The 24,367-nt window shown below is 54.5% G+C and overlaps 1 protein-coding gene across 1 annotated transcript; it reads left to right on the top strand.

The window, feature by feature from the left end:
• Positions 1-9,511: 9,511 nt before the first annotated feature.
• Positions 9,512-18,474, top strand: LOC125932763 (pepsin A). Its single transcript, XM_049645297.1, has 9 exons — positions 9,512-9,567; positions 9,986-10,145; positions 12,132-12,249; positions 12,790-12,908; positions 13,681-13,880; positions 15,340-15,456; positions 16,508-16,652; positions 16,751-16,849; positions 17,987-18,474. The coding sequence occupies exons 1-9, from the start codon at positions 9,512-9,514 to the stop codon at positions 18,134-18,136; spliced, it is 1,164 nt and encodes a 387-aa protein (XP_049501254.1). The 3' UTR covers positions 18,137-18,474.
• The last annotated feature ends 5,893 nt before the right edge of the window (positions 18,475-24,367 follow it).

Genomic DNA, 24,367 nt, shown 5'->3' with positions numbered 1-24,367 from the left:
AATAGGCTTAAAGCACAAATATATGTTTTGGGGCGCCTGCGTGGCTCCGTCGGTTAAGTGTCCGACTTCAGCTCAGGTCACGATCCTCACGTTCTGTGAGTTCAAGCCCCGAGCCGGGCTCTGTGCTGAGAGCTTGGAGCCTGGAGCCTGCCTCAGATTCTGTGTCTCCTCTCTCTCTGCCCTTCCCCCACTCATGCTCTCTCTCCCTCTCTCAAAAATAAATAAATATTTTTTTAAAAAAATTTTAAAAAGCATAAATATATGATTTAACACATTATCATAAAACGCTTGAGTAAACCCCACATAGGCCGAGAAATAGAACACGCCAGCCCCGAAAAGCTTCTCCTCGGTCTCCATTCAAGAGAATTTGCACGCAGGGGCGCCTGGGTGGCTCAGTCAGTTAAGCGTCCGACTTCGGCTCAGGTCATGATCTCATGGTCCGTGGGTTTGAGCCCCGCGTCGGGCTCTGTGCTGACAGCTCAGAGCCTGGAGCCTGTTTCCGATTCTGTGTCTCCCTCTCTCTCTGCCCCTCCCCTCTTCATGCTCTGTCTCTCTCTGTCTCAAAAATAAATAAACGTTAAAAAAAAAAAATTAAAAAAAAAAAGAGAATTTGCACGCATATTATCCCAAGAGTCTCAGGCCCAGCAGGACAGGCACAGTGGGCATCAGAGGTGAGTAGAGGGGTCAAGGACACCAGCTCTGCCTCCACGGGTCTGCACTCTAAGCAGGCTGCTGAACCTCTCTGAGCCTCAGTTTACCAGCTATAAATCTGTGAAATGGGGCCATACAGTCCTGGATCTATCTCACAGGAGGAGACCATGAAGGTACCTAGGTACCTGGCACGACACAGGAAAGTCCTTGACACCTACAGGCAATTGCTTTTACTAATTTGGGTGGGGACAGCTGTAGGGGAGAGATTTCCTAAGGGAGGTTTCTAGTCTCACACCTCTGCCCTCCCAAACTCCAAACCTGCAAATGAGATAGACACCTTAGAGGTAAGGGTGAGAACAGCATCTATTTCAAGGGTTTTTCAAACTGTGTTCCTTCGATTCCCAGGGGTTCCATAGAAATGTCTTTTAGGGCGACGGGGGCTTCATCCCCCGGCTGCCAAGTGACTCAGCTGTTCCCCTTTTCCTCTAATGGCATCGCACGCACGTAAGATTGTACAAAGGGATTTCGTTCCTAGAAAATTAAATTACTGATGTAAAACTCCCACAAATTGTAAAAAGGACAAACAAGTTAACTTTTTAAAGTTTACTTATTTTGAGAGAGAGTGCGTGTGAGTGGGGAAGGGGCAGAGAGAGAGGGAGAGAGAGAGAGAGAGAGAGAGAGAGAATCCCAAGCGGGCTCCGCGAGTGAGTCGCTAAACCGACTGAGCCACCCAGACCCCCCAACCTAAATTGCGTTTTTAATTTTTAAGGTTTATTTAATTTTGAGAGAGAGAGAGAGAGAGCAGGCATGGCAGAGGGGCAGAGAGAGGAGGCACAGAATCCAAAGCAGGCTCCAGGCTCCGAGCTGTCAGCACAGAGCCCGATGCGGGGCTCGAACCCACGAACTGTGAGATCATGACCCGAGCCATCCGTCGGCCGCTCAACCAACTGAGCCACCCAGGCGCCCCCCACCTAAATTGTTTTTAATGAGCAAAAGACTTGAGTAGGCACTTCCTAAAAGAAGACACACAAATGGCCCATAAGCACACGAAAAGGTGCTCAACGTGACTATTCATCAGGAAATGCAAATTAAAACCACAAGAAGCTACCTCCTTACACCCACCAGAGCAGCTACGATTCAATGACAGACGTACCAAGTGTCGAGCAAGTCACGGAGCGGCTAGAACTCCCACCCGCTGTTGGTGGGAACGCAAAAACGTACAACCACTTGGAAAACTGTTCGGCAGCTTCTATGAAAGCTGAACATATGTCTACCCTACGATCCACCGCGTCCACTCCTGGGTCTCCACCCAACAGAAACGCACACGTCTATTCACCAAAAGGCGCGTACTGGGATGTTAATACCACCACTGTTCCCAAGCACCCCACTGGGGAAGCTACCCCAAATGCCCATCCACCGGAGAAGAGGTCAATAAAACGTGTATTCACACAACGAAATGGCACGCAGCGGTGAAAATAGCCAATTTGTGGGGCGCCTGGGTGGCTCAGTCAGTTAAGCATCCGACTTTGGCTCTGGTCGCGATCTCTCAGTGTTGCGGGTTCGAGCCCCACGTCGGGCTGTGTGCTGACAGCTCAGAGCCTGGAGCCCGCTTCGGATGCTGTGTCTCCCTCTCTCTCTGCCTCTCCCCCACTCACTCTCTCTCTCTCTCTCTCTCTCTCTCTCTCAAAAATTAAACATTAAAAAAAAAATTTTTTTTTTTTAAGAAAATAGCTGATTTGCACCTGCACACAATACTGGGGTGAATCTCACAAACAAAATGTTGAGCAAAGGGACTAGGCACAGAGGCTGCCTGTTACACGGTGCTGTTTCCCTGAAGTACAAAAACCGGCCCAATTAATCTTTGCCATTTGAAGTCAGGGCAGTGATTACCCTCGGTTTTGGGGGCGGGTTTGCATCTGGAAGGGAGCCTGAGGGAACTCTGCAGGCGTTTGTAATGTTCTGTTTCTCGGCTCCGGGTCATGGTTACACGGATTTGTTTGGTTTGTGGCGTTTTATCAAGCCCTTCCCTGGGACACACACCTTTCCGTGGGCACCTGATGCTTCCAGAAAAGTTTCTAAGATGATGGTGTAAACTCACAAGGAAGCCCCTGGCAGACACACGAACGTTTAGTTTTCCTTTTAAAAGCAGGTCACAGCGCAGTGTGCTGTACCTTATGGCCCCCTACAGCATATTTTGTAGGAAAGAAATGCATGCATTTGCAACATTAATGGTGGACAATTCGGGGTGGGGTTGAATCACTTGGAAGTTTTTGCTTACCTCTAAGTAACCTGCAAGGGACACGCATTAATTCGTACACTTGGGCCAGAAGAAAATGGGATTATGGATTTAATTTTAAAACCTGGGCCCTTCCCTTGGAGAAACTCCACAGGCCTGGGACTGGGGAGTGGCAGTGTGTGGTCAGTGTTGTCGGAAGATTGAAAGCCCCTAGGGGACCAGCCGTCCCAAAGCCTATCACAACAGCTCGATAACACTTATCACGCTTAAGTGCTCTGTTTCAGTCTTGCCGTGATTGGGTTCTTTAGATTTCGTTCCATTGCTTGATTTGATACGTTGGCGGAACATTTGTGAACACCTGTGCCCTTGGCAGGGGCTGCCCCGCGTTGGCGATGGATTTCCCGGTGGCCCTCAAAGCCAAGTGCCAGGCCGGGCTAATGGCAAAGTAAACAGCATTGTCTAATCTTTCTGCCAGGCCAATCTGGCACGCTGAGATTACCCAACTTCCCCCTGGCAGCCACGGAGGGGCCCTGGCAGATGATCAGACCTCATGGAGAACACAAGGTTCTGGAGTCGGGGGGGGTCCACTTTCCCTCCAGGGAGTTCCCGTGGGGACTGGGCAGAGTGGCTTTTCTGAGTACCCCGGGGATTGGAGGCTGTGGCCGTCACAGAATGTCCACCTTACGCTCTAACCAATGGGCAGGAACCACGTGCGTGTGTGTGTGTGTGTGTGTGTGTGTGTGCACAGAGCCCGACCCAGAGCAACGGTCTCCCAAGACAAGAGCGTCTGTGACTCAGGTCCCGGGCTCTAAATAGTGTCACTATTCGGTTACATGAACCTGTGTTGACCACTTAGACCTTCGGAACTGTGTCAGTAGGGACAATGCAAGGGAGGATAATAATTTTTAAAAGCTCGTGTATCTCAAAGCACTGAGAAAAGCATGGAGAACCTTGGAAACACAGGCCTTATTGCATGGATGGAGGTTCGTAGGTAGTCAACTTCCTCCAGTTCAGGGTCTCTCACAAAGCCGCAGCCAGGGTGTCAGCCAGGGACGTGGTCTCATCTGAGTTTCGACCGGAGAAGGGTCTGCTTCCCAGCTCACATGGTTGTTGGCAGGATTCAGTTCCTTGTGGGTTGTCACACTGGGGGAGGGGGGGCGGGGGGGGGGGGCTCTGTTCCTTGCTGGCTAATGACTGGAGACCACCCCCTGTTCTTCAATGTTTGGGCTTCTCTGCAGGGCAGCTCACCTCATCAGAGTGAGCAAGGGAGAAAGTCTATACAAAGAATCTACTGGAAAGACAGAATGATGATCTCACCTAATGTCATCATACAAGTGACAATCCATCTGCTTTGCCATATCCTGGCTTCTCCCCACCACCCCCGGCAGACACAGAGCGGCCCTGGCTGATGATCAGACTAGAATCAAGTCACAGGTCCTGCACACATTCAAGGGAGGGGTTTACGAGGGGCACAGATACCAGAGGGCAAGGATAACCTGGGGGTCATCATAGACTCTGCCATTAGCTGGGAATTGGTGCCATCCATTTCAGCCTCTCCCGGGGTGTTAAAATCTCTAATATAGGAAGACTCAAGGGCACCTGGGTGGCTCAGTCGGTTAAGCGTCTGACTTTAGCTCAGGTCATGATCTCAAGGTTTGTGAGTTCGAGCCCCGCGTCGGGCTCTGTGCTGACAGCTCGGAGCCCAGAGCCTCCTTCAGATTCTGTGTCTCCCTCTCTCTCTCTGCCTCTCCCCTGCTCATGCTCTGTGTCTCTTTCTCTCAAAAATAAATACACATTTTTTAAAAAGAAGGAAAGAAAGACTCGATTATCTTCACCAATCCACCAGCTTCCCATTAGTGCAATCCAAAGACCTATCCAGGTAGGAAACGGAGAGCAGCCCTCCTGGATCCCTGGCCTCTCTTGACTTGACCACAAATCCATTGAAGGCTTAGCATGTTTCCATTTTGTGCACAGATGTACCCCCAGCCGCTGGAACATGGCAACCCAGCATGTAGCAGGTGCATAATAAAAATGAGCTGAATGAATACGTAAATGGCTCCTTCAGGTTCCCTCCTAAAGAGCCTTCCTTCTGCTTCGCAAACACATTTCTCCTCTGTCTGAAGTTCCCATGCGGGGGGCCCCCAGTCCAGCTGTGCCCCCCAAATTGTTGCCCATCCTCAGACTCTAAACCCTACAACCCTCTCATATGCCCACGGGGGGAGAGCCTGAACACTGTCTACCCCTCCTAGATGGACCCTGGTCACCCCACCCTCACCCCCAGGATGGCGTGAAAGAGCCTGCCAGCCAGGGGCTCTGAGGAATGTTTGTGGGTCCTCACTCGGCGCTCCTCAAAGCTTTGCCACAGCGGCCCAGCTTTGTCGCTGCCACCATTCGATGTGGAGGAGAAAAGCAAATTGTGACAGATTTTACTCATGGTGCCAAAGGACCAAACTGAAAGTAGGGAGAGGAAGGGGTCATTCTTCTCTTTTGCATTTCCTTTAATAGTATTCCGATATCTTATTTTTTTAAATAGAATCTATTTTGTTTTTAAATTTGTTTAATCTTTATTTATTCTTGAGAGAGAGAGAGGGAGACCCAGCATCCGAAGCAGGCTCCAGGCTCCGAGCTGTCAGCGCAGAGCCCGACGCGGGGCTTGAACTCGGGAACCGCGAGATCGTGACCGGAGCCGAAGTTGGACGCTTCACCGACTGAGCCACCCAGGCGCCCCTTACGACATCTTATTTGAAATGAATGCCATGTGTCGCCCCCCTTCCAGGCCCACGTGGGCAGAACCTAGGCACCCAATTTCCCTTCACCCCCCCTCCCTCGTGTGGCTGTCACTGGCTTCACACGCCACCTGCTGTAAGGTCAGGTGCATTACGTCTGTGGCCGTGGAGAGAAACGTACCTTTTCAAGTGTACCATCTAGAGAGAGGGTATTTCCATCTCCCCCAAGTCAACCTCCTCCCTGGCCTCTGCCCTGTTTCCTGTTCCCATTATTTTGCCTTTTCCAGAACATCGTATACATAGAATCGTACGGATGTGGCCTTTTGAGTCTGGCCTCCTTCACTCCGCCTAATGCTTGCTTGTAAGATTTGTCCGGCAGCTCGTTTGTGTCTCTTGCTGAACGCTCTCCCGTCGTGTGGCTACACCACCGTTCGCGCATCCAGCGCCCAGCTGAGGGACTTCTGAGTCGTTGCCAGTTTTCGACAGTTACGAAAAAAAGCTGTTATAAACATCTGTGTGCAGGTCTTTGTGAGGACACATGGTTCTCATTTCTTTTCAGTAAATACCCAGGAGGGGGATTGCTGGGTCAAATGGTAAGTGCGTGTTTACTCTATACGGAACTGCTGAGCCATTTTCCAAAGGGGCCATACATTTTGCGTAGCCACCTGCAAGGGGGGCCAAGCACTGGGGGTTGACCGTGGCTTTTGCCTTAGCCCCTGGAAGGGTGTGGCTGGTTAGCACCCTGCATTCAGTTGTCACTACAGTCCCCTGGAAGTGGCAGTACCATTATCCCCATTTTACAGATGAGGAAACTGAGTCTCAGAGAGACCCGATCACTAGCCCCGGGTCTCACAGACGTTCAGAGGCAGGGCTGGGATTCAAACCCGGACGCTGGACCCAGGAGTCTTCAGAAGATTCCTCCACGGCCTGCGGTAAACCCCAGTCAGGCGATGGGGGCCGAAGGCAGAGGGAACAAGAGAGAGAGGCCTGGGTTCAAACCCCTGCTCTCTCACTGTGTCCCTCAGGCAAGCGGCACAACTCCTCTGAGCCTCGGTTTCCTCATCCATAAAATGGGGCTGATAATATTACTTAACAGAGTGAGCTAAGGGTAAGAGGTCAATAGACCTAAGCTCCCGTCTCCTCTAATGGCCAAAGGAGAGAAACACTTGGGATGATCCCACTCCGGGCAAGTCACCAGAATGAGCAGGCAATGGCAAAGACGGCTAATTATGGAATCGTGCCCCTGCTCTGAGCCGCATCCCCGAGCTGCTCTTAACCAAGCCCAGCTTGCTTGGGGTCAGTCAGGACACCGTCTTGAACACTTCTGTGCACCATATAATTCATTGAGAAAAGTGAAAGATGAATAAAACACACATCATGATCTTTATGGTCCGCTCCCCACATCTCAATCCCGAGGGTTCCCTGACTCTCCCCGCTACGACCCACCCACCCACATTTCCAACTTGAAAAGTAGGTGCAAATGATTCGGTTCTTTAAAAAAAAAGAAAAAAAAAAGACTCGGTCCTTGTTCCTTTCTTTTTAATTTTTTAATTTTTAATTTTTGAATGTTTATTTATTTTTGAGAGAGAGAGAGAGAGAGAGACAGAGCATGAGCGGGGAAGGGGCAGAGAGAGAGGGAGACCCAGAATCCACAGCAGGCTCCAGGCTCCAAGCAGTCAGCACAGAGCCCGACGCGGGGCTCGAACTCACAAGCCATGAGACTGTGACCTGAGCCAAAGTCGGACGCTCAACCCACCGAGCCACCCAGGTGCCCCTTGTTTCCTTCTTTTTTCAGAAACTATTTATGAACGGTTTCAGATACACATAACATATACATAAAGTAGAAAGAATAATGATGAGCACCCCCACCCCTGCGCACTCCCCCTCCCACCCTCCCCCCTGCCCAATGGCAGCTTTGAGCCAGGGGTTCTGGTGCTCCCAGAACTTAGACAACCATCCGGAGGGCCATCAGCTCCCCCGTAGATGTGCTGAGATCATCCCAAAGGTGAGAGTGAGAAAAGCTGGAGGGGAATTAAAGAGAGAGGAGAGGAAGCAGGTACCAAAAGATGGGACTGTGGAAAATACCGGGCAACGATCCACGTTTGGGCCACCAAGATGTCTTCACGGGTCTTCACGGGTTAAGAGTGAAACGCAAGTGTGCTTTGTATTTAACCACCACCGGTCCCAACCTTGATCCACACCGCCCACCCCTCCACAGTCACCCAGAGGCACTGGGGGGGGAACTTGGAGCTTTCATAGAATCTGTGTCTCCCGATGCTGGAAAGCCAGGGGTGGCCCAGGGGATCTGATTTCAAAACAAGACCCACAGATAGGGCTGGCAACCTCTCTCTCACTTATATCCCTCCCCGACAATTTCTGAATCAAAGTTTTCACTCCACTGTGGCCCCTGAACACCCCCTACAAGGGAGAGAATCCGGTGGGCTGGTAATCCTGTTCTTTCTTTCTTTCTTTTTTAATTTTTTTTTACTTTAGAGAGAGGGAGTGAGAGTGGGGAGGGGCTGAGGGAGAGAAAGAGACAGACAGACGGACAGACAGAATCTTAAGCAGGCTACACACTCAGCCCGGAGCCCAATGTGAGGCTTGATCCCACGACCCTGGGATCATGACCCGAGCCAAAATCAAGAGCCGGTCGCTTAACCAACTGAGCCACCCAGGCGTCCCAGTAGGCATCTTCTAAGAAGAGAATTCTCTTTGAAGCCATTCACATGCTAGTATGAATTTCCCCCGATAGCTTTGCTCTACTGTAGCTGATCTGACCACGTTTTACGCATGAAGCACCTGGGAGCGTCAGGCCCCGGTGGGATCTCCAAGGCGGAGGCTTCCAGCAACCTGAGAGGGTCAGAGAGGAGCAGTAGGGAGAGAAGGAATGCGGAAAGCGAAGGGCACAGACTCCCGTGACAAACCCAAACCCAGCCTGTTTCAAGTTTGCTTCCTCCAGGAAAGACAGGCCTTGTTCTTCCACATGCTCCACTCCCTCCTCTTCCTCTCCGCTGCATGAAAAACAAGAACCTAAGAGGGCCTGGAGGCTAGTTCGAAGCCCGACAAACCCTTATGAGGACATTTCTGGGCAGAAATGTGTCCTGAGGGGCGCCCGGCTGGCTCAGTCAGTTAAGCGTCTGACTTCCGCTCAGGTCATGATCTCACGGCTTGTGGGTTCGAGCCCCGCGTCGGGCTCTGGGCTGACAGCTCGGAGCCTGGAGCCTGCTTCGGATTCTGGGTCTCCCTCTCTCTCTCTGCCCCTCCCCACTCACGCCCTGTCTCTCTCTCTCCCTCTCTCTCTCTCTCTCTCTCTCTCTCTCTCTCTCTCAAAAACTAAATAAACATTAAAAAAATAAAAGAAAAAGAAAGAAATGTGTCCTGAGTCCCAAGCCACCAACCTAGGAATGTGTTTTGGGCTAGCAGCTACAGGAACGTGGCCCATCACCGGGTGGGGAACCATCCCCTGAGAACCCCAGCCCCTGTGCCACAGGGGCAAAGTGGGGGGTGACGAGCTTCCTCCGCATCCGTTCCAGGTTAAGTGCACTTTAGACCCATTCTGTCAAAATATTCAAGTTGTCACATTTTAATGGATTCCATGTAAGAAATAGGCCACCCCTCCATAGCTTGCCGCTCCCCCCCCCCCCCCAGGTCCATCCCAACTGCGGGCTATGGTTACAATGGAAATCTACTTCATTGGAAACTTCTCAGAACAGAGCTCGGGGGCGGGGACCGTCTTATCGGGAACTTTTCTGTTTGGGGTTACGATAAGGGGTGACATTGGGAGGCCGATAAGGCTGATCCCCAAGGACCTGGGCTGTATATAAGCAGCAGCTCCCGTGGACTGCGGTACACTTTCCACCCATCTACCCTTCTCCGGAGATCGGGACCGACGAGAACCATGAAGTGGCTGCTGCTGCTCAGCTTGGTGGCACTCTCTGAGTGTGTCATCGTCAAGTGAGTCCGGGGCCGCGCTGCCCGAGGAACAGCCATCTCCTCCTGCTGTCTTCCTCCCCGCCTCACGATTTCCTTCCTCCCCTCTCCCCCCATCCGACTCCACTCTGTTCCACTGGCTCCAGTCTCCCTTCTTGTCTCTCTCTCTGCCTTCTTGGGGACGCAGCCCTGCCGACGTGGGGCTCCAGCCTGGCCACGGCTGGGTGCCCGGCGACTTCGGGCAACCGCTTAACCTCTTTGCCTTAGCGTGCCAAAAAGAGAAGCGTCTCCCACCCCCGCCTCGGCCTCCCTTCTTCGTCCTCTCCCGGGCCAGCTTCCTCGGCCTTCCGAGGCTTCCGCGGCACCGCACGGGCCGACTCCTCGCCCGATTCCTCTTCCTCCTGCCAACCCCCACCCCCCCTTTGCAACTGCTCTGCCACAGGGTTCCCCTCACCAAGAAGAAGACCTTGAGGGAGAATCTGATCGAGCACGGCCTCCTGGATGACTTCCTGAAGAAGTACAGCTTCAACCCAGCCAACAAGTACTTCCACGATGAGTCCGCCACCTTGATAGCCGCCCAGCCCCTGGAAAACTACATGGATGTGAGTGCACGGGCCGGCAACCGGGCAGCTCGGAGGATGGGCCAGCGCTCCGGACCCCCAGGCAGTGACCGCGGGGTCTGCGTCCGGGATCCCAGAGGCCCAGGGAGGGCAGGAAGTCACCGTCAGAGCTGTTGCCATTCATTCACTCTTTCCTCCGGTGTTTATGCATACGGGGCACCTCTCTACGTGTCAGGGACCGTGCTGGGCCCAGGGGCACAGCCCCTGCGCTCAAGGAGCTCACAGTCTTAGGAGGGACACACAGACGGTCCCCAGTGAGCCTCACAACCCCGGCTCAGTGACGGTCTCACACTGTGAGGGTGTGGCCGGGACAAGCAGGGAAGGAACAACGGGGGTTTCCAGGGGACAGGAGAGCGTCCCAGAGGGCTGACGGCGTGTGCCAGACCTCGGGACAGCGGGGGACAGAGCGCATGCGAGGAAAGGAGGCCGGTGTTCAGGGAGAGCAGAGAGCTAGAGAGAGAGGCACGATGGAGGACTGAGGGGTCGGTGAGCGTAGCCAAATCAGAGTCTGTTTCCTCAACCGCCACTCAGTTGTCTTCACCGGGAGGGTCGACACGATCGGACTGGAGTTTCAGGAAGATCACTCTGACTCTTCCATCTGGGACCCAATGGCAACACCCTGCCCCTTAGGAGATGTCGTGTCCCCAGTGTACGTGGCACTGGGCCACGGCTATGAAGCAAGCTTGCCGGTCGTTAAGAGCGTAGCCTGTGAAATCTGCCAGACCTGGTGAAAGTTAGGCCATAGGGCTGAGGGGCCGTGTGACCTTGGGCGAGTCATTTAAATTCTGAGTGAGCCTCAAGTGTCCTTGTCTGTAAAACAGAACCACTAATATCTACCTTCGGGGGGTTGCTGTAAGTAATTAATGCAATAATGTTCTTTGGTTTTGTCTGCCTTTTGTGGGGGAAGGGGGTTTGTTTTCGTTTTTGTTTTTTGTTTCTCGTGGGGTTTTGGAGTGCTTAGCACAGGGCCTGGCCTTTGGCAAGAGCTTGGTAAAATTAGCCCACCTATTCACTTCACAAATATTTATGAAGCACCTACTATGTGCCAGAGGCTCGGCGCAAGGAGCTAAGGAAACAATGGTGGATAAACAAAGTTCCTAGAGCTTGTGTTCTAGAGGGAAAGGCAAGTAAGAGACAAGTATCTAAGATAATTTCAGGTAATGACCGGGGTCACAAAGAAGAACTAATTAGAGTAAGGGGAAGGAGAACCATGAGGGAAGGGCATATTTAGATAAAGCGGTCAGGGAGGGCCTCCTGGCAGAGGTGACAGTCGACTGGAGCACTGAATGAGTGGTGAGAGGGCGCCAGCCGAGGAAAGATCTAGAATAAACATTTGCCCGGCATAAGAAATAGCAAGTGCAAAGGCCCTGGGAGGGGAATGAGCTTGACATCATCATCAAAGAACGGCAAGCTTCACGGGGCTGGAACAGAGCTGGGAAGGGAGAAGGCGCTGCCACTGAGAATAACAATCCTGACTCTGTGCTTTCTTGAACCTGCTACACACACCGAGATTTAGGAATCAGACGCCTCGAGGGGTGCCCCATCGTGAGGGGATTTATTTACCTCCCCGTCAGCAGTTTAAATGCAAAGCAGTTCAGCCTAGACTCTGATGGGTGCTGTAAGTTTCTACCCCCTGTCCAAGAACGTGCGAACGTTCTCTAGGACTACGACACTAAGATATACCAGACAAGAGCTGAATGAAGAGGGGACAGCCGATAATCATCAGGTGTTCATGGTGCTTAGAAGAGAACAATCAGAGGGTAACAGAGGAGCAATCAGGGAAGACTTCCAGGCGGAGGGGGAGGCCAGGCTGGGCCTTGAAGGATGGATGCATTGGACAGGGAGAGAAAGGCCGGCAGAACGGTGAAGGGAAAGGTGGGAGGTGGGCTGAAGAGCCCACCCCGACATAGTCCCCGGGGAGGCCAGGCTGGGGAGCGGTCACTGAGCTGTGCTGTCCCACCCTGGCAGATGGAGTACTTCGGCACCATCGGCATCGGCACCCCCCCTCAGCAGTTCACCGTCATCTTCGACACCGGCTCCTCCAACCTGTGGGTGCCTTCTGTCTACTGCAAGAGTCCTGCCTGCAGTGAGTGCCTGGCCCTGCCCTGCCCGGGTTCTCGGGGACCAACTGACCTGGAGCCCTGAACACCCAGGGGCTTCCACTAGGGTTGAAGCCTGGGGGGAGTCACTCAGGGATTCACTCGGCAGGCATTTCCTGAGCAGCTACTAGGCGCCAAGCACTGGACTCGGGGGCCCAGGGAGAACGGCGTGAATCACACGCGGTCCCTGCCCTCACGGAGCCCGGTCCACCGGCAGAGAGAACTTGAAAGGGCTAGGCCCCGCGGACAGCCATGAGCCTGCTCTGTTCAGTGTTAGCCTGGGCGACCTTGGGAAGACCGTGAGGTCTGCTGGGGACCTGCCCTCAGTGACAGGGTCCCTACTGGCCCAACCAGACACAAGTGGAACATGGGCATGCTTAGGCTCCGAAACCTGGGGCGAGGGTTACATTTCTCCTCCAAAGCCCCACCCAGAACCAAGGCACCCCCTGCCCCCAAGGAACACACTCTCAGCCCATGACTCTTGCTCAGCTTTTCGAACTTGACATTGTGACTTCTTGCCCCGGCAGCCAACCACAAGCGCTTCAACCCTCAGGAGTCCTCCACCTACCAGGCCACCAACCAGCCAGTCTCCATCGCCTATGGCACCGGCAGCATGACAGGCATCCTGGGATACGACACCGTCCAGGTGAGCACCTGCCGGCCGGCTGCCTCACCCTGCCCAGCCCCGGAGCCATCTTCCGAGGACCCTGGGGACCACGGTGCACCCCCTCCCCCAGAGCCAGCTTATTCAAGCGATGGAGGGCTCAGTGATCACAAAAGTAACCTGAGAGGGGATGCAGGGGGGGAAAGTGGCAGAGATGTCACAGACATTTCTAGGGGGGTGGGTAGTAGCGGGTAAGGGAGTGGATTCCCAGAGCCACAGGCCAACCTCAAGCACCCCCAAGTTGAATGGTGGGTGGGGGCCAAGAGCGGAAGGCACAAAGGCTCAGTTCTCTTTCAGCACCTCCTTCCTCTCCTCACCCTCCACCTGCAGCCCCCCTGAGTCACGAGAGCTTCACAAGCACCCCACCCCACCCCAGCCCCTGCAGGTGCAGCAGGGGTCAGGGGCTGTGACTTGCCTGCGGTCTCCTTTGCATCCAATCATCAGAAGCTAGAGCGTGCACACACTCGTGCGCGCGCACGCACACACACACACACACACACACACGGTGGCCATCTGCTCTGCAGCAAATTCTCACTCCACAGACTGTGGCCATCTGGAGATCAGTCTCAATGGTTACTTCCACAGGAATAACAAGCCTTCCCGGGGACGGCCCTCCTCCCTTCCTTCCCGCCTGCCACCCTGGAAGCCAATTCCTACTCAAAATGAACCAGGGACCCCCTGGGCCCAGGGCTGGTCCCCACAGTGCTCAGCCAACCCGCGCTGACCGCAAACATCGTGGTTTCCCCTGATCCAGGTCGGAGGCATCTCAGACACCAACCAGATCTTCGGCCTGAGTGAGACTGAGCCCGGCTCCTTCCTGTACTACGCTCCCTTCGATGGCATCCTGGGCCTGGCCTACCCCCAGATCTCCGCCTCCGGGGCCACACCCGTCTTTGACAACATGTGGAATGAGGGGCTGGTTTCACAGGATCTCTTCTCAGTCTACCTGAGCGGGTAAGTTGGGCAGGGGTTGGGGGGGGCGGTCACAGCCACCTGGCCCCACAGGGGGCTGTCCAAGGCTGGAAAATAGGGCTAGTGGCTTCAACGAGGGAACTTTTAAATGATGAAAGCAGGTTTCCTCTGTTAGTTAACCAAATCTAGGTTCCGGTTGTGGCTATGAGTTAATTCCAAGAATGAATACAGAATACACCAAGGGTTGGTTCGATTGAGGAGAGGTTTATGCAAGAATATCAGAGGGTGTCATCAATTTTCCTGAGACACTCGGCTTTCTTGTGACACATCCTTCTCTTTCGAAGCGATTGGTCGTGGTCGATGTTTTTCTTGAGCTGTTAACTGTCCCCCTATAACCTCCCTGCGTTGCATTGCACGGTCAGAGGTTTGCAGGGAGCTGGGGTGGGGTTAGGTGAGTGGGGACCATTATATCTGGGGCCAGTTCTTTTGTGGTTAATTTCTTGGAGTCACCCACCTTCGCTTCCCTATCTAACCCGAAACTGCAGAGATTTAGAAAGAGAATGTCCCGGTCACAAGGACCCCTGCAATTTACAACAGGAGGAACCGTTCATCTGTTTTTCCTCTGGGACCCTTAATATTCAAGTCGGCTCTTAAACACAGCCTGCCTTTATGGGTGCTACCCATAAGAGAGGTCAGGGTTTCTCAATCACAGCACTATGGACATTTTAGACCCGATAACTCCTTCTGTTGGGGCTCTCCTGGGCATTTTAAGATGTTTAGTGGCTTCCCTCTATCTACTAGCTCTCAGTGGCACCCCCTTACGGCCACTGGATCATGACAATCAAAGCATCCCAGACATGAGCAAATTAGAAACCGCCCCTGTCTGAGAACCTGTGAACTACACTGTCAAATCCTTACGAGCAGACACGCATCTGCTTCTTTTCTTCCCTTTTTTTTTTTTTTTTTTTTATTTCTTAAGCTTATTTATTTTGGGAGCAAGACAGAGAGCGCGAGAGGCACAGAGAGAGAGGGAGAGACAGACCCCCCAAGCAGGCCCCGCACTGCCGGCACAGAGCCCAATGCGGGGCTCGATCTCACACACCGTGAGGTCGTGACCCGAGCCGAAACCGAGAGTCTGGACGCTTAACCCACTGAGCCGCCCAGGCGCCCCTGCATGCACGGCAGTGAGGGCGAATATGCGGCAGAAACCACACGCGTTGGAACCAGAAAGACCGGGGCTCTGGTCTTGGTCTCGGTTCGGGCACTCGCTGGCTGTGTGGCCTTGGGCAAGTTGCCTCGCTTCTTTGAGCCTCGGTTTCCTCGCTGTGAAGCGGAAATAACAGTAGCGACCACTCAGGGGCCTTGGTGTAAGGATCACGGCTCCTGGGACTGGCAAGAGCTCAATCGTGGGCGTGGCTCTTAGGACACAAATGGCAGATGTTCAGATCAATGAATGAATGAATGGATGAATCCCTATCTCCGCCCCACCCCCCACCCCCAGCAATGACCAGAGTGGCAGCGTGGTGATGTTCGGTGGCATCGATTCTTCTTACTACACTGGAAATCTGAACTGGATCCCTGTTTCCGTCGAGGGTTATTGGCAGATCTCCGTGGACAGGTGAGAACACTGGACGGGGCAACATCCTGGCAGGGGCCCTGGATCTCCATTGCATATAGATTCCTAGTTAACTGAGCTTTCTAGAATCCCCCTGGAACAGCCAAACAGCCGGCCCAGGGAGAGGTACCCCAGTGGGAGAAAGGAGAAGTTGGCCAAGCCAGAGAGATCCCAAGAAAGACGCCTCACTGGAGGAGGCGAGCTATTGGGGACCCTCCCCACCCGCCTCAAGATGTTCTGCAAGGATGACATAGCCACTTTCCTTCCCGTCGAACAGACAGGACAACCTACCAGCATCCTTGTCCACACACCCCAGCACTGAGGAGACCCTGAACTGGCAGTCACTCCTCCCACCCTAGGGCGAGGGGGCTCATTGCAGGGCATTCATTCCCCCCCACCACTGCCCCCTTTGGAGCCTGCCCCTCCCCCAAGCAGCCTCATTCCCCAGCTGTTTGTCACCCCGCTGGCCTCTTAGGGTAACCACCTACACAGGTTTGCCCAAGAATGAGCATTTCCCTGGGACGCCAGACTTACAGTGCTAAAACCGGGACTGTCCTGGGCAAACGGGCACGTAGGGTTACCTTGCACCTGCCGCAGCCATGGCTAAAAGTCCCTCACTTCCTCTACCTCCTGCCCCTGCTCCGTATCTCTGTCACTCCCCGCCTGTGATGTCCTCCTCCCGCTCTGTACCTCCCTAGCAACCGCTGGGTGTCCGCTTCCCTGAGAAGCCCTCCCTGATTGCTCGGCACCACCCCCTTTGCCCCCTGGATCATGCTTCTGTTCCCCTGCCACGTGTCCTGCTCCTCCTCGACCGTGAGCTCCCCGCAGCCTGGAACCGTGCGGCTGTCCGGTTTTGCATCCCCCACGCCTAGCACAGGGCAGGCACTCGGTCAATATTTGTTGAGTAACTGAATGCACGATGGAGAAGCTGGAATTTTATGTGTTGGCCTGTGGAGGGAAGGAGGGGACCCTCTGGGGCCACCTGGCTCCTCCTTGGGGAGATCTACCCCCCGGGGACTCAGGGGACCCTTCCTTGTATCTCATCCATGTGTAGCATCACCATGAACGGACAGTCCATCGCTTGTAACGGGGGCTGCCAGGCCATCGTTGACACAGGCACCTCTCTGCTGACCGGCCCAAGCAACGCCATTGCCAACATCCAGAGCGACATTGGAGCCAGCCAGAACTCATACGGCCAGGTGAGTCCGGCCCTGACTGCCCTGTTCTGGACCCAAGTGGCGGGTCTGTCCGCCACGCAGAAGAAACCCAAGTCCTCCTAACCCTCAACTCTTTCCAGATGGGGATCAGCTGCTCAGCCATCAACAACCTGCCCGACATCGTCTTCACCATCAACGGCAATGAGTACCCACTGCCTCCCAGTGCCTACATCCTGCAGGTAAGGGGGCTCTGGGCCAGCCACCTAGGTGTGCCTGCAGGGAACGCGGCCAGCTACCACACCGCGCCCCACACCCCGCCCCCGGCTTTTGCACAAGGGAAAGGGCGCTTCCACAAGAGGAAGCTGAAGGCTGCTCTGGACAGCCTCCAGAGAAAATAGGATACCTTGTAAACAGCTGCAGGCATGAAACTGTGGGTGCAGCGCCCCTCCCCCAACAGGGCAAAAGTGAGGCAAAGGCCCGTGGCGGGAAGAGAGGGTTTCTAGCTGCACACCTGAGTCCAAGCTGGGTGCCAATTACTGGCTCGCGGAGTCTGAGCAAGCGGCAGCCGCTCCCGGCCTCAGTTTCCTGGTCTAAAAACTAGAGACGCCAGCTTCCCCCATCCTCCGAGGGTGGTGAGGGTGATCAGGTCGGAGCGACCACATCAAAGGCGCGAAAAAGGTCGAGCAAATGGAAATCGCACCTTCCGCAGGGCGGGGGCTTGTGAAGTAACAAATCTTTACTTGGTAGATTACAAGCCACGAGGCGGGGGGGGGGGGGGGGGGGGGGGGGCGACGCACCGCCTGTTAGGAAGCCAGGGGGAAAACTAGTTTTGCCCAGTGACTCGAGGCTATTCAGCAAGAAGTGCTGAGGTCCGGGGGCCGGTCCCCCAGGCATGCTGATTCATTAGTAGGGGGCGGGGCCTAAACAGTGGGGTTTTCCTAAGCCCCCCAGGTGATTCTAGCGCGCAGCCAAGGTTGTGGCCCGGTGCCCCAGTAAATGAAAAGGACTAACAGCCGATCCCCTTTGCCACTGGAGGGGGTCAGAATAATGAGAAAAGGCTGTGTCACCCCAGCTTCCAAAATCCTTCACGGCGGCTGAGTTTTCCCTAAACCCCTCAGCCCCGATGCTGATGTCAGGGTCTGTACAGCTGCCAGAAACACTGGATAATGTCTAGTAATCCCTGGAAACCAATAGTAGAATGAGCAGTTTATACAGGCCGACCCCCGGCCGAGAAGAGCCACGTCCCCGGACGCCAGCCAGGACGCCGCTCCTTGCGCGTGCCTTGCGGCGGCCCGCGCTGCCTGCGGCTTAGTCCCCAGTGCCTTGTCACTGCCGAGCCAGTGTCCCATCTCCAGCTTCCTTCTCCTCTTCTCCAGAGCCAGCAGGGCTGTATCAGCGGCCTCCAGGGCATGAACCTCCCCACCGCCTCCGGAGAGCTCTGGATCCTGGGTGACGTCTTCATCCGCCAGTACTTTGCCGTCTTCGACAGGGCAAACAACCAGGTCGGCCTGGCCCCCGTGGCCTAAGCCTGCGTCTTTCCCGCCACGTCCCCAGGAAGATCCAGCCTTTGTTGTCCACTCTAGATGTATATAATTCTCCTGATTGTTCTTCCTATGGGATCGTGGAGGCGGAATCTTGGCCCTGTTCCCTATCATACCAATAACGTAGAATAAAAACCCCACCTCCTGAAACACGCTCTGTGCAGTCTCTTCTCTTCGTATTTCTCGCCGCACCATCGGGGTTAGAACGCCAGGCCAGGGGGACAAGATGACCACATCCGCTTGGACCCCACCAAGCAGTGACAGTGGTTCACACCCCATGATCGAGTCAGGAAGATGAACAGCCCTCTGCGGGTTTGGCTGGGAGCGTCGTGTAAAGACAGGCACCAGAAATGCCAGGCCTGTTGCCTCCTCGTGGAACAGGGCACCAAGGTTCTTGGTGAGGGAGTCAACTTCTTTCTCCCAAAGGCAGTAAGAGATAGAAAAAGAAAGAGATCGAGGGCAGGTAGCTTTCCACCGACATTCCTAAGCAGGCCAGGCCAGGCAAGGGTCGGAGGGGTGACCAAAGCTGACACCCCCAAATCTACTGGGCTGCTCTCTATTGGTCAGCTGCTTGATCCAGACCAACGCCTGAAAACCCCTCGAGCCTCTCACTCTGGGTACAGATAACTGAACGGGTCCATTTTCCCATCAATGAGTTAAACTTATTTTTTATTTATTTTTTTAATGCTTATTTATTTTTGGAAGAGGGAGAGGCAGAGCGTGAGTAGGGGAGGGGCAGAGTGAGAGAGAGAGGGAGCCGCAGAATCCGAAGGAGACTCCAGGCTCCGAGCTGTCAGCACAGAGCCCGACGCGGGGCTCAAACTCACGGACCGTGGGATCATGACCTGAACCGAAGCCGGACGCTTAACCGACTGAGTCACCCAGGTGCCCCGCCCTGTCAGTCATTTAAAGAGGACGGTGTTCCAGGCCCCTGAGCCGAGGGTGTGAGAAGGAAGTGAGCAGGCTCATTAGCAGATACCGCCCTAGCCATGCAAACAGGAAATCCTTAGAGCATTTCTGCCCATGGGTTTGGAAGCACAATGTCCAATGAGGAACAAAGTTACAAAAGAAGCAGGCAACACGTAGAGTTCTAGGTGGTGCTTCCTGGAGGTGCCCAAGGCATGTTTCCCAAAGGCTTGGCGAAGCGCTCCTTCAAAGTGATGTCTTTCACCTTGACTCAGCTCAGCGTGATGCCGCTTCCTTCCGGGTTCCTCTCTCGCTGGGGAACCCACTGCAGACCCCAGCTTCTCAGCTGCACCGTGGGAAAAACCCCCACAGCCAGGGGGCCGCTGGATTCCAGGCTGAGGGCCGGCACTAGGCCTCCCTGCAGAGAGGGAGTGACTTTGGGGTCCGCAGGACAACATGGCTTTGGAAACTCTCTGGTTGCCATCCTCCCCCGATTTGTCATTTGTCACCCATGCAAATATAAGATGTGGGGCTCTAGGATGTCCCGGTCTCCCTACTGTCACTAATACCCTCCCTACCCCATCTTCCACAGCCGAAAGATCTTTTTGAAACATAAATCTGATCACATCGCTCCCTTGCTTAAAGCCTTCTTTTTTTTTTTTTTTTAAATGTTTATTTTTGAGAGACAGAGAGAGAGCACGCTTGCCAGCGGGGTAGGGGCACAGAGAGAGGGACAGAGGATCCGAGGCACGTTCCACGCTGACAGCAGCGAGCCCAAAATGTGGGGCTCGAACTCACGAACCTCGAGATCACGACCTGAGCCAAATCAGACCCTCTGTCAACTGAGCCCCCCAGGCACCCCCGTGAAGACCTTTAATTAATGCCCTGGAATTGCACAGTTGAATAAGACAATAAGCCCTCCAAGCCTTGCATGCTCTGGTCCCCAGCTACCTTCCCTGCCTCACTTTGACCCCTCTCACCCTGAGCTCCTGCCACCCTGGCCCTTTGCCACCTCCACAGATGCCCAAACGTCTTCCCTACCTCCGGACCTCTGCACACTCCGTCCCTTTTACCTGGCTTGCTGCTCCTTTTCTCCTGCTAACACCAAGCGTCCTGCTGACCTCAGCTTAAATAGCGCTTCCCTGTGAAGCCCTCCCTGACTACCGTCACTCGGCTCGGAGCCTGGCTCTCCCATCCGTGAGGGCATTCAGCACAACCTGCCATCGTGCATTTATGGGAGAGCTTGTTTTCCATCCACCGGGGCAGGGACGGCTGAAGCCTCAGCGTCAAGAGCAGGGCCCGGCACACTGTAGGTGCTCAATAAATACGTGTTGACTGAGCAATGAATTCAAGATGACTTTTTGGAAGGAAACAGCAAGGAAGTGGATCTGACTTCACCGAGGGCACGCGTAAGACCCAGATGGGTCCGCTCCCACCCCCACCAGCGTTCTGTTCCAGTCGTATGTGGTCCCGAGACAAACAGGTGGACTTCTTGGGTTTCTGGGGAGGAATTTCACACTGTCTTGTCTCCTCTGCTGTGTTTCCGTTTCTGGCATTTCCGGAGCACCTCCCACGAGCCAGGCGGTGTGCTCGGCTCTGGGGATGCAGGCCCGGCTTCCTGGACCCTTCCCACTCTGCTCCTGGCCCCCGGCAGCTGCAGCCCAGCCCCTCCCTCCCAGCCCCTCTTCCGTTTCCTCACCCTGGGATTCCTGGATCCCGACAGAATCTAAAAAGGCTCCCCTTTAAACAGACCATTTGGACTGAGAAACCCTGAGCTGACGTATCTGATCTGACTCTTCCCATTTCGCCCCACGAGATAAGACGGATTCACATTCCTTTTGTACAATCTCGGGCTTCGTCTTTCCCCACTCCCCGCAGGCCTTGGGGGTCTGAGCGCAGCTCCCCCTTCACGCTTGTCCAGGGCTGTATTTTCATCTCCTAGGTCTCTGCTCCACTGGTCTGTGGAACCCACAGCGTCGCCGGACGCTCTCTGCTGGTAAGGACGGAAACTGGTACAGCCCCCAAGGAACGCCATTTGGCAATATCTATCCACATTAGAAATGCGTATACCTTCTGGCCCAGTAACATCACTTCTGGGAATTTCTCTTAAAGATACACTTGCACACGTGCAAAATGATGTAAGTACAAGGTTATTCTTTGTAGCATCTTTTGTAAGAGCAAGATTTGAAACGACCCAAATGTCCACCCGGTGGGGGGCTGGTTTTAAACAACTCGGTGTGCGGGCCGGCAAGGTTTACAATGAGCGTGCTCTCCTAGGTGCTGGGAAAGATCTTGAGAAGAGACGGTTAGGTAAAAACACACATGCAAAGGTGACAACAGGCCTGTGTTATGCTGTCTTTGGATTACAAAGGAAGAAACTAAGATTTCCTTGCACTTACATACCTACCGGACCAGAGAAAGGACACCCAGAATCAGAAACCAGAAAAGGAAGAAGAGGGGGAGCCAGGTAGAAGGGGGATGGGGGAGATGTCTCACTGAATACAGTTTTACGTGTTTGTATTTCTAATGATGTGAACGCACTGCACACTAAAATTCAGGGAAGGTACTCTTAAATCTGAGTTTATCCTAATTCGAAGCCTACTGTGGTTTGTTCTCAAGCCTGTTCATCTAAAAACCTCCAAACCCACAGGGCACCTGGGTGGCTCAGTCGGTGAAGCATCCGACTTTGGCTCAGGTCATGATCTCAGGGTTCGTGGGTTCGAGCCCCGTGTCAGGCTCTGTGCTGACAGCTCGGAGCCTGGAGCCTGCTTTGGATTCTCTCTCTCTCAAAAATAAATAAACTAAAGCAAAACAAAACCTCCAAACCCAGGTCTTTTGAACAGGGTCTCCTAATGTGGCCCTTTGGGAACTCCCCAGGTCTGGGGAAACTGACACTGCGGACCAGGCTTCCAGCATCCTCTACTGCTCCTCAGACCCCTCCTAAGCACAGAGTCCCAGGTACGGGACACTGCAGGGCGCTTGGGGAGACACCCAAGAACAACCCCCCACCCCCGCCCCTGCATGTTGGAGTCAGAGAATTCAGACCAGCTGCTGAGAATTCAGACCGGCTCATCCCATTCATTAAAAGCAGCTCTTACCCATCTGGGGTCCTGAAGGCAGCCATCCAGCCTGCTGGAGCCAGCCAGCCCTGGACAGGGGCCCATGCATCCTGGGGCTTATTTCGGGCAGAACACGGTCTTACCAAGTTGGATTCCACTGGGGCCTCCCAACATGTCACATCAGCACTGCTTGAAGGAGGACAGCCCTGAGCCCCCCAGGGGTCCTGGGAAGGGACGGTGCTGACCACAGTGTGAGGTAATAGCAGTCCTGGCCAGCCGGGAGGCCCTCTGCAGACAGTCCCCTACCTCTTCTCCAAGCGCCTGCTTGTGCCCGGGAGACCGTATAAAGGAGGCAAGCTCCATCCTTGGCCTTGGCCAGTCGGACATGCTGGAGAGCCAACAGCCTGGGAGCAAGAGGGGGACAAGAGAGGCACGAGGATGCCTTTGTCCACAGGAGGACAGTTCCGAGGCCTGTGCTACACGGTCTCCCAGAGGGCCTGCAGAAGTGCCAGGTACCAGATGCCCATAGCCGCGACCCACTCTGTAATGCACCGCGATTGGTTTTCTTCCCGTCTCTGTCTCACCGCCCCCTTCCCTTGCCGTGCTCCCCGGGATCACTCCCCAGGTCAGTGACTCTCCCCCAGATATTTATCTCTAAGTCTGCTCTTGGGGGAACCCAAACCAAAACAGGGTAATCACAGCGCCCTACCATATACTGTCTCTAAAACTACAATGGAAGAATCCAACCAAGTGTGATGTGAAGGGACAAAACCCAGACTGGGAGTCAGAGAAACGGGGCTCTCCTCCCAGCTCAGACCTCATACTCTTGCACAACCTTAGGACACTTCTCCGGGCCTCTGTGGTCCCAGCTGTGAATGGAGAGCAGGGGTCCAGGTAAGCATTATTTATACTTGGACCACCTCGGGGAGGACGTTTACAGCTATCCTCCCGCCCTTTGCTTTTGTTTTTTTTTTTTAAACATTCAAAATAAATACAATTTACTTGAGCTCTGTGGAGGGGGAAACTGGGATTAACACTCAAGTCGCACACTTTATTGAATAGCCACGAGAAACTTGGCACTGACTTCTAGCCATTACCGTGTCGATAGCCGGGTTGTTCGAGAAGGGGCAGTGTGGAGGCAGCCAGCCTTCGACACTTTCATCCTGAAATTAGATCCTGGGGGGCGGGGGCGGGGGTGCTTCGTAAAGTGGGTGGGCCGCACCAAGTCACAAGTGCAAACCACAGAGGCCTGAGCCTGCCATTGTCACAGCTCCGAGCGGCGGGAGTGTTACGATTCCCCATTAGACAGACCCAGGAGCCGGACCTAAGGTCCCTGGGCTAGTCACAGCCGAGCAGGGCATCCCAGACCTCACTCCTCACCACACGCCTATGTCTTACTGGATAAAACGGTCTCTAAATCCTTTGCATCTCTGAGTCTCGGGTTTCCACGCTCCCAGCTAGAAATTTGCGATTCCTGCCACCACACTGGGATTAGGACCTCACTGATACATTCATGTCTAGGTGGGTACCCCAGACGGATGCTCCCCCCCGCCCTGCCCCACCCCGGGAAGTGTGCTGGGCAGCAGGTCAGAGGGCAGCTGGGGGTGGGGGTGAGGGCTGGGCAAATGTGATGGGGGCTGCAGAATAAACAGGTTTCAGTGGTGGCAAGCTGGTGACTGGGTCCTCTCCATCTGTTGCACACACTGGGCTGCACCCGCCCAAATCCTCCCCTTCGGGACTGAAGATTTATTCTCCCAGCTGCGGGCTGCCGGGAAGGTTGTTGGCTAATAGCTCTCGGCCATCAGCCCTCCCCGGGCTGAAGGGAGCTGCCTGGCCAAGGTCGCGCCCCTTTCCTGGGTCAACACGGGGGCCACAAAGCCCTGGCCCTGGGCCCCAATTCAGGACAACTCTGAAGGGCCATCCTAGCCTCAGAGGGGGTTGGCTGAGGCCTCGGGGCTTCCCCCTCCCGGCTGCCCTCCCTGCCTCCCGCCCCTCAGGTGCCATTGCTGAGAGGGTGCCCTAGGGAAACCAACCCCTGCTCCTGTTTAATTCCAGAGGCTCCCACCCAGGGAAACCAACCTACGAAGGATCCTCCTCCGTCTGTCTTTTCCCTTTCCAGTGTAGGAGCCCTCCCAGCATCGAAGTCAGCAGGTGCTTACACGAGACCCCCCCCCTCCCCCTGGTTCAGCTCAGGTTTTTTTTTTTCCCAAGCCGGGGCGTGGGGTGGGGTGGAGGTGGGGTGTTACTTTCC

Source organism: Panthera uncia, chromosome D1 (assembly GCF_023721935.1).
Source record: "Panthera uncia isolate 11264 chromosome D1, Puncia_PCG_1.0, whole genome shotgun sequence".
NCBI classification, from domain to species: domain Eukaryota; kingdom Metazoa; phylum Chordata; class Mammalia; order Carnivora; family Felidae; genus Panthera; species Panthera uncia.
Note: the sequence above shows the minus strand (reverse complement) of the source record. Positions and strands in the feature narration are given on the sequence as shown.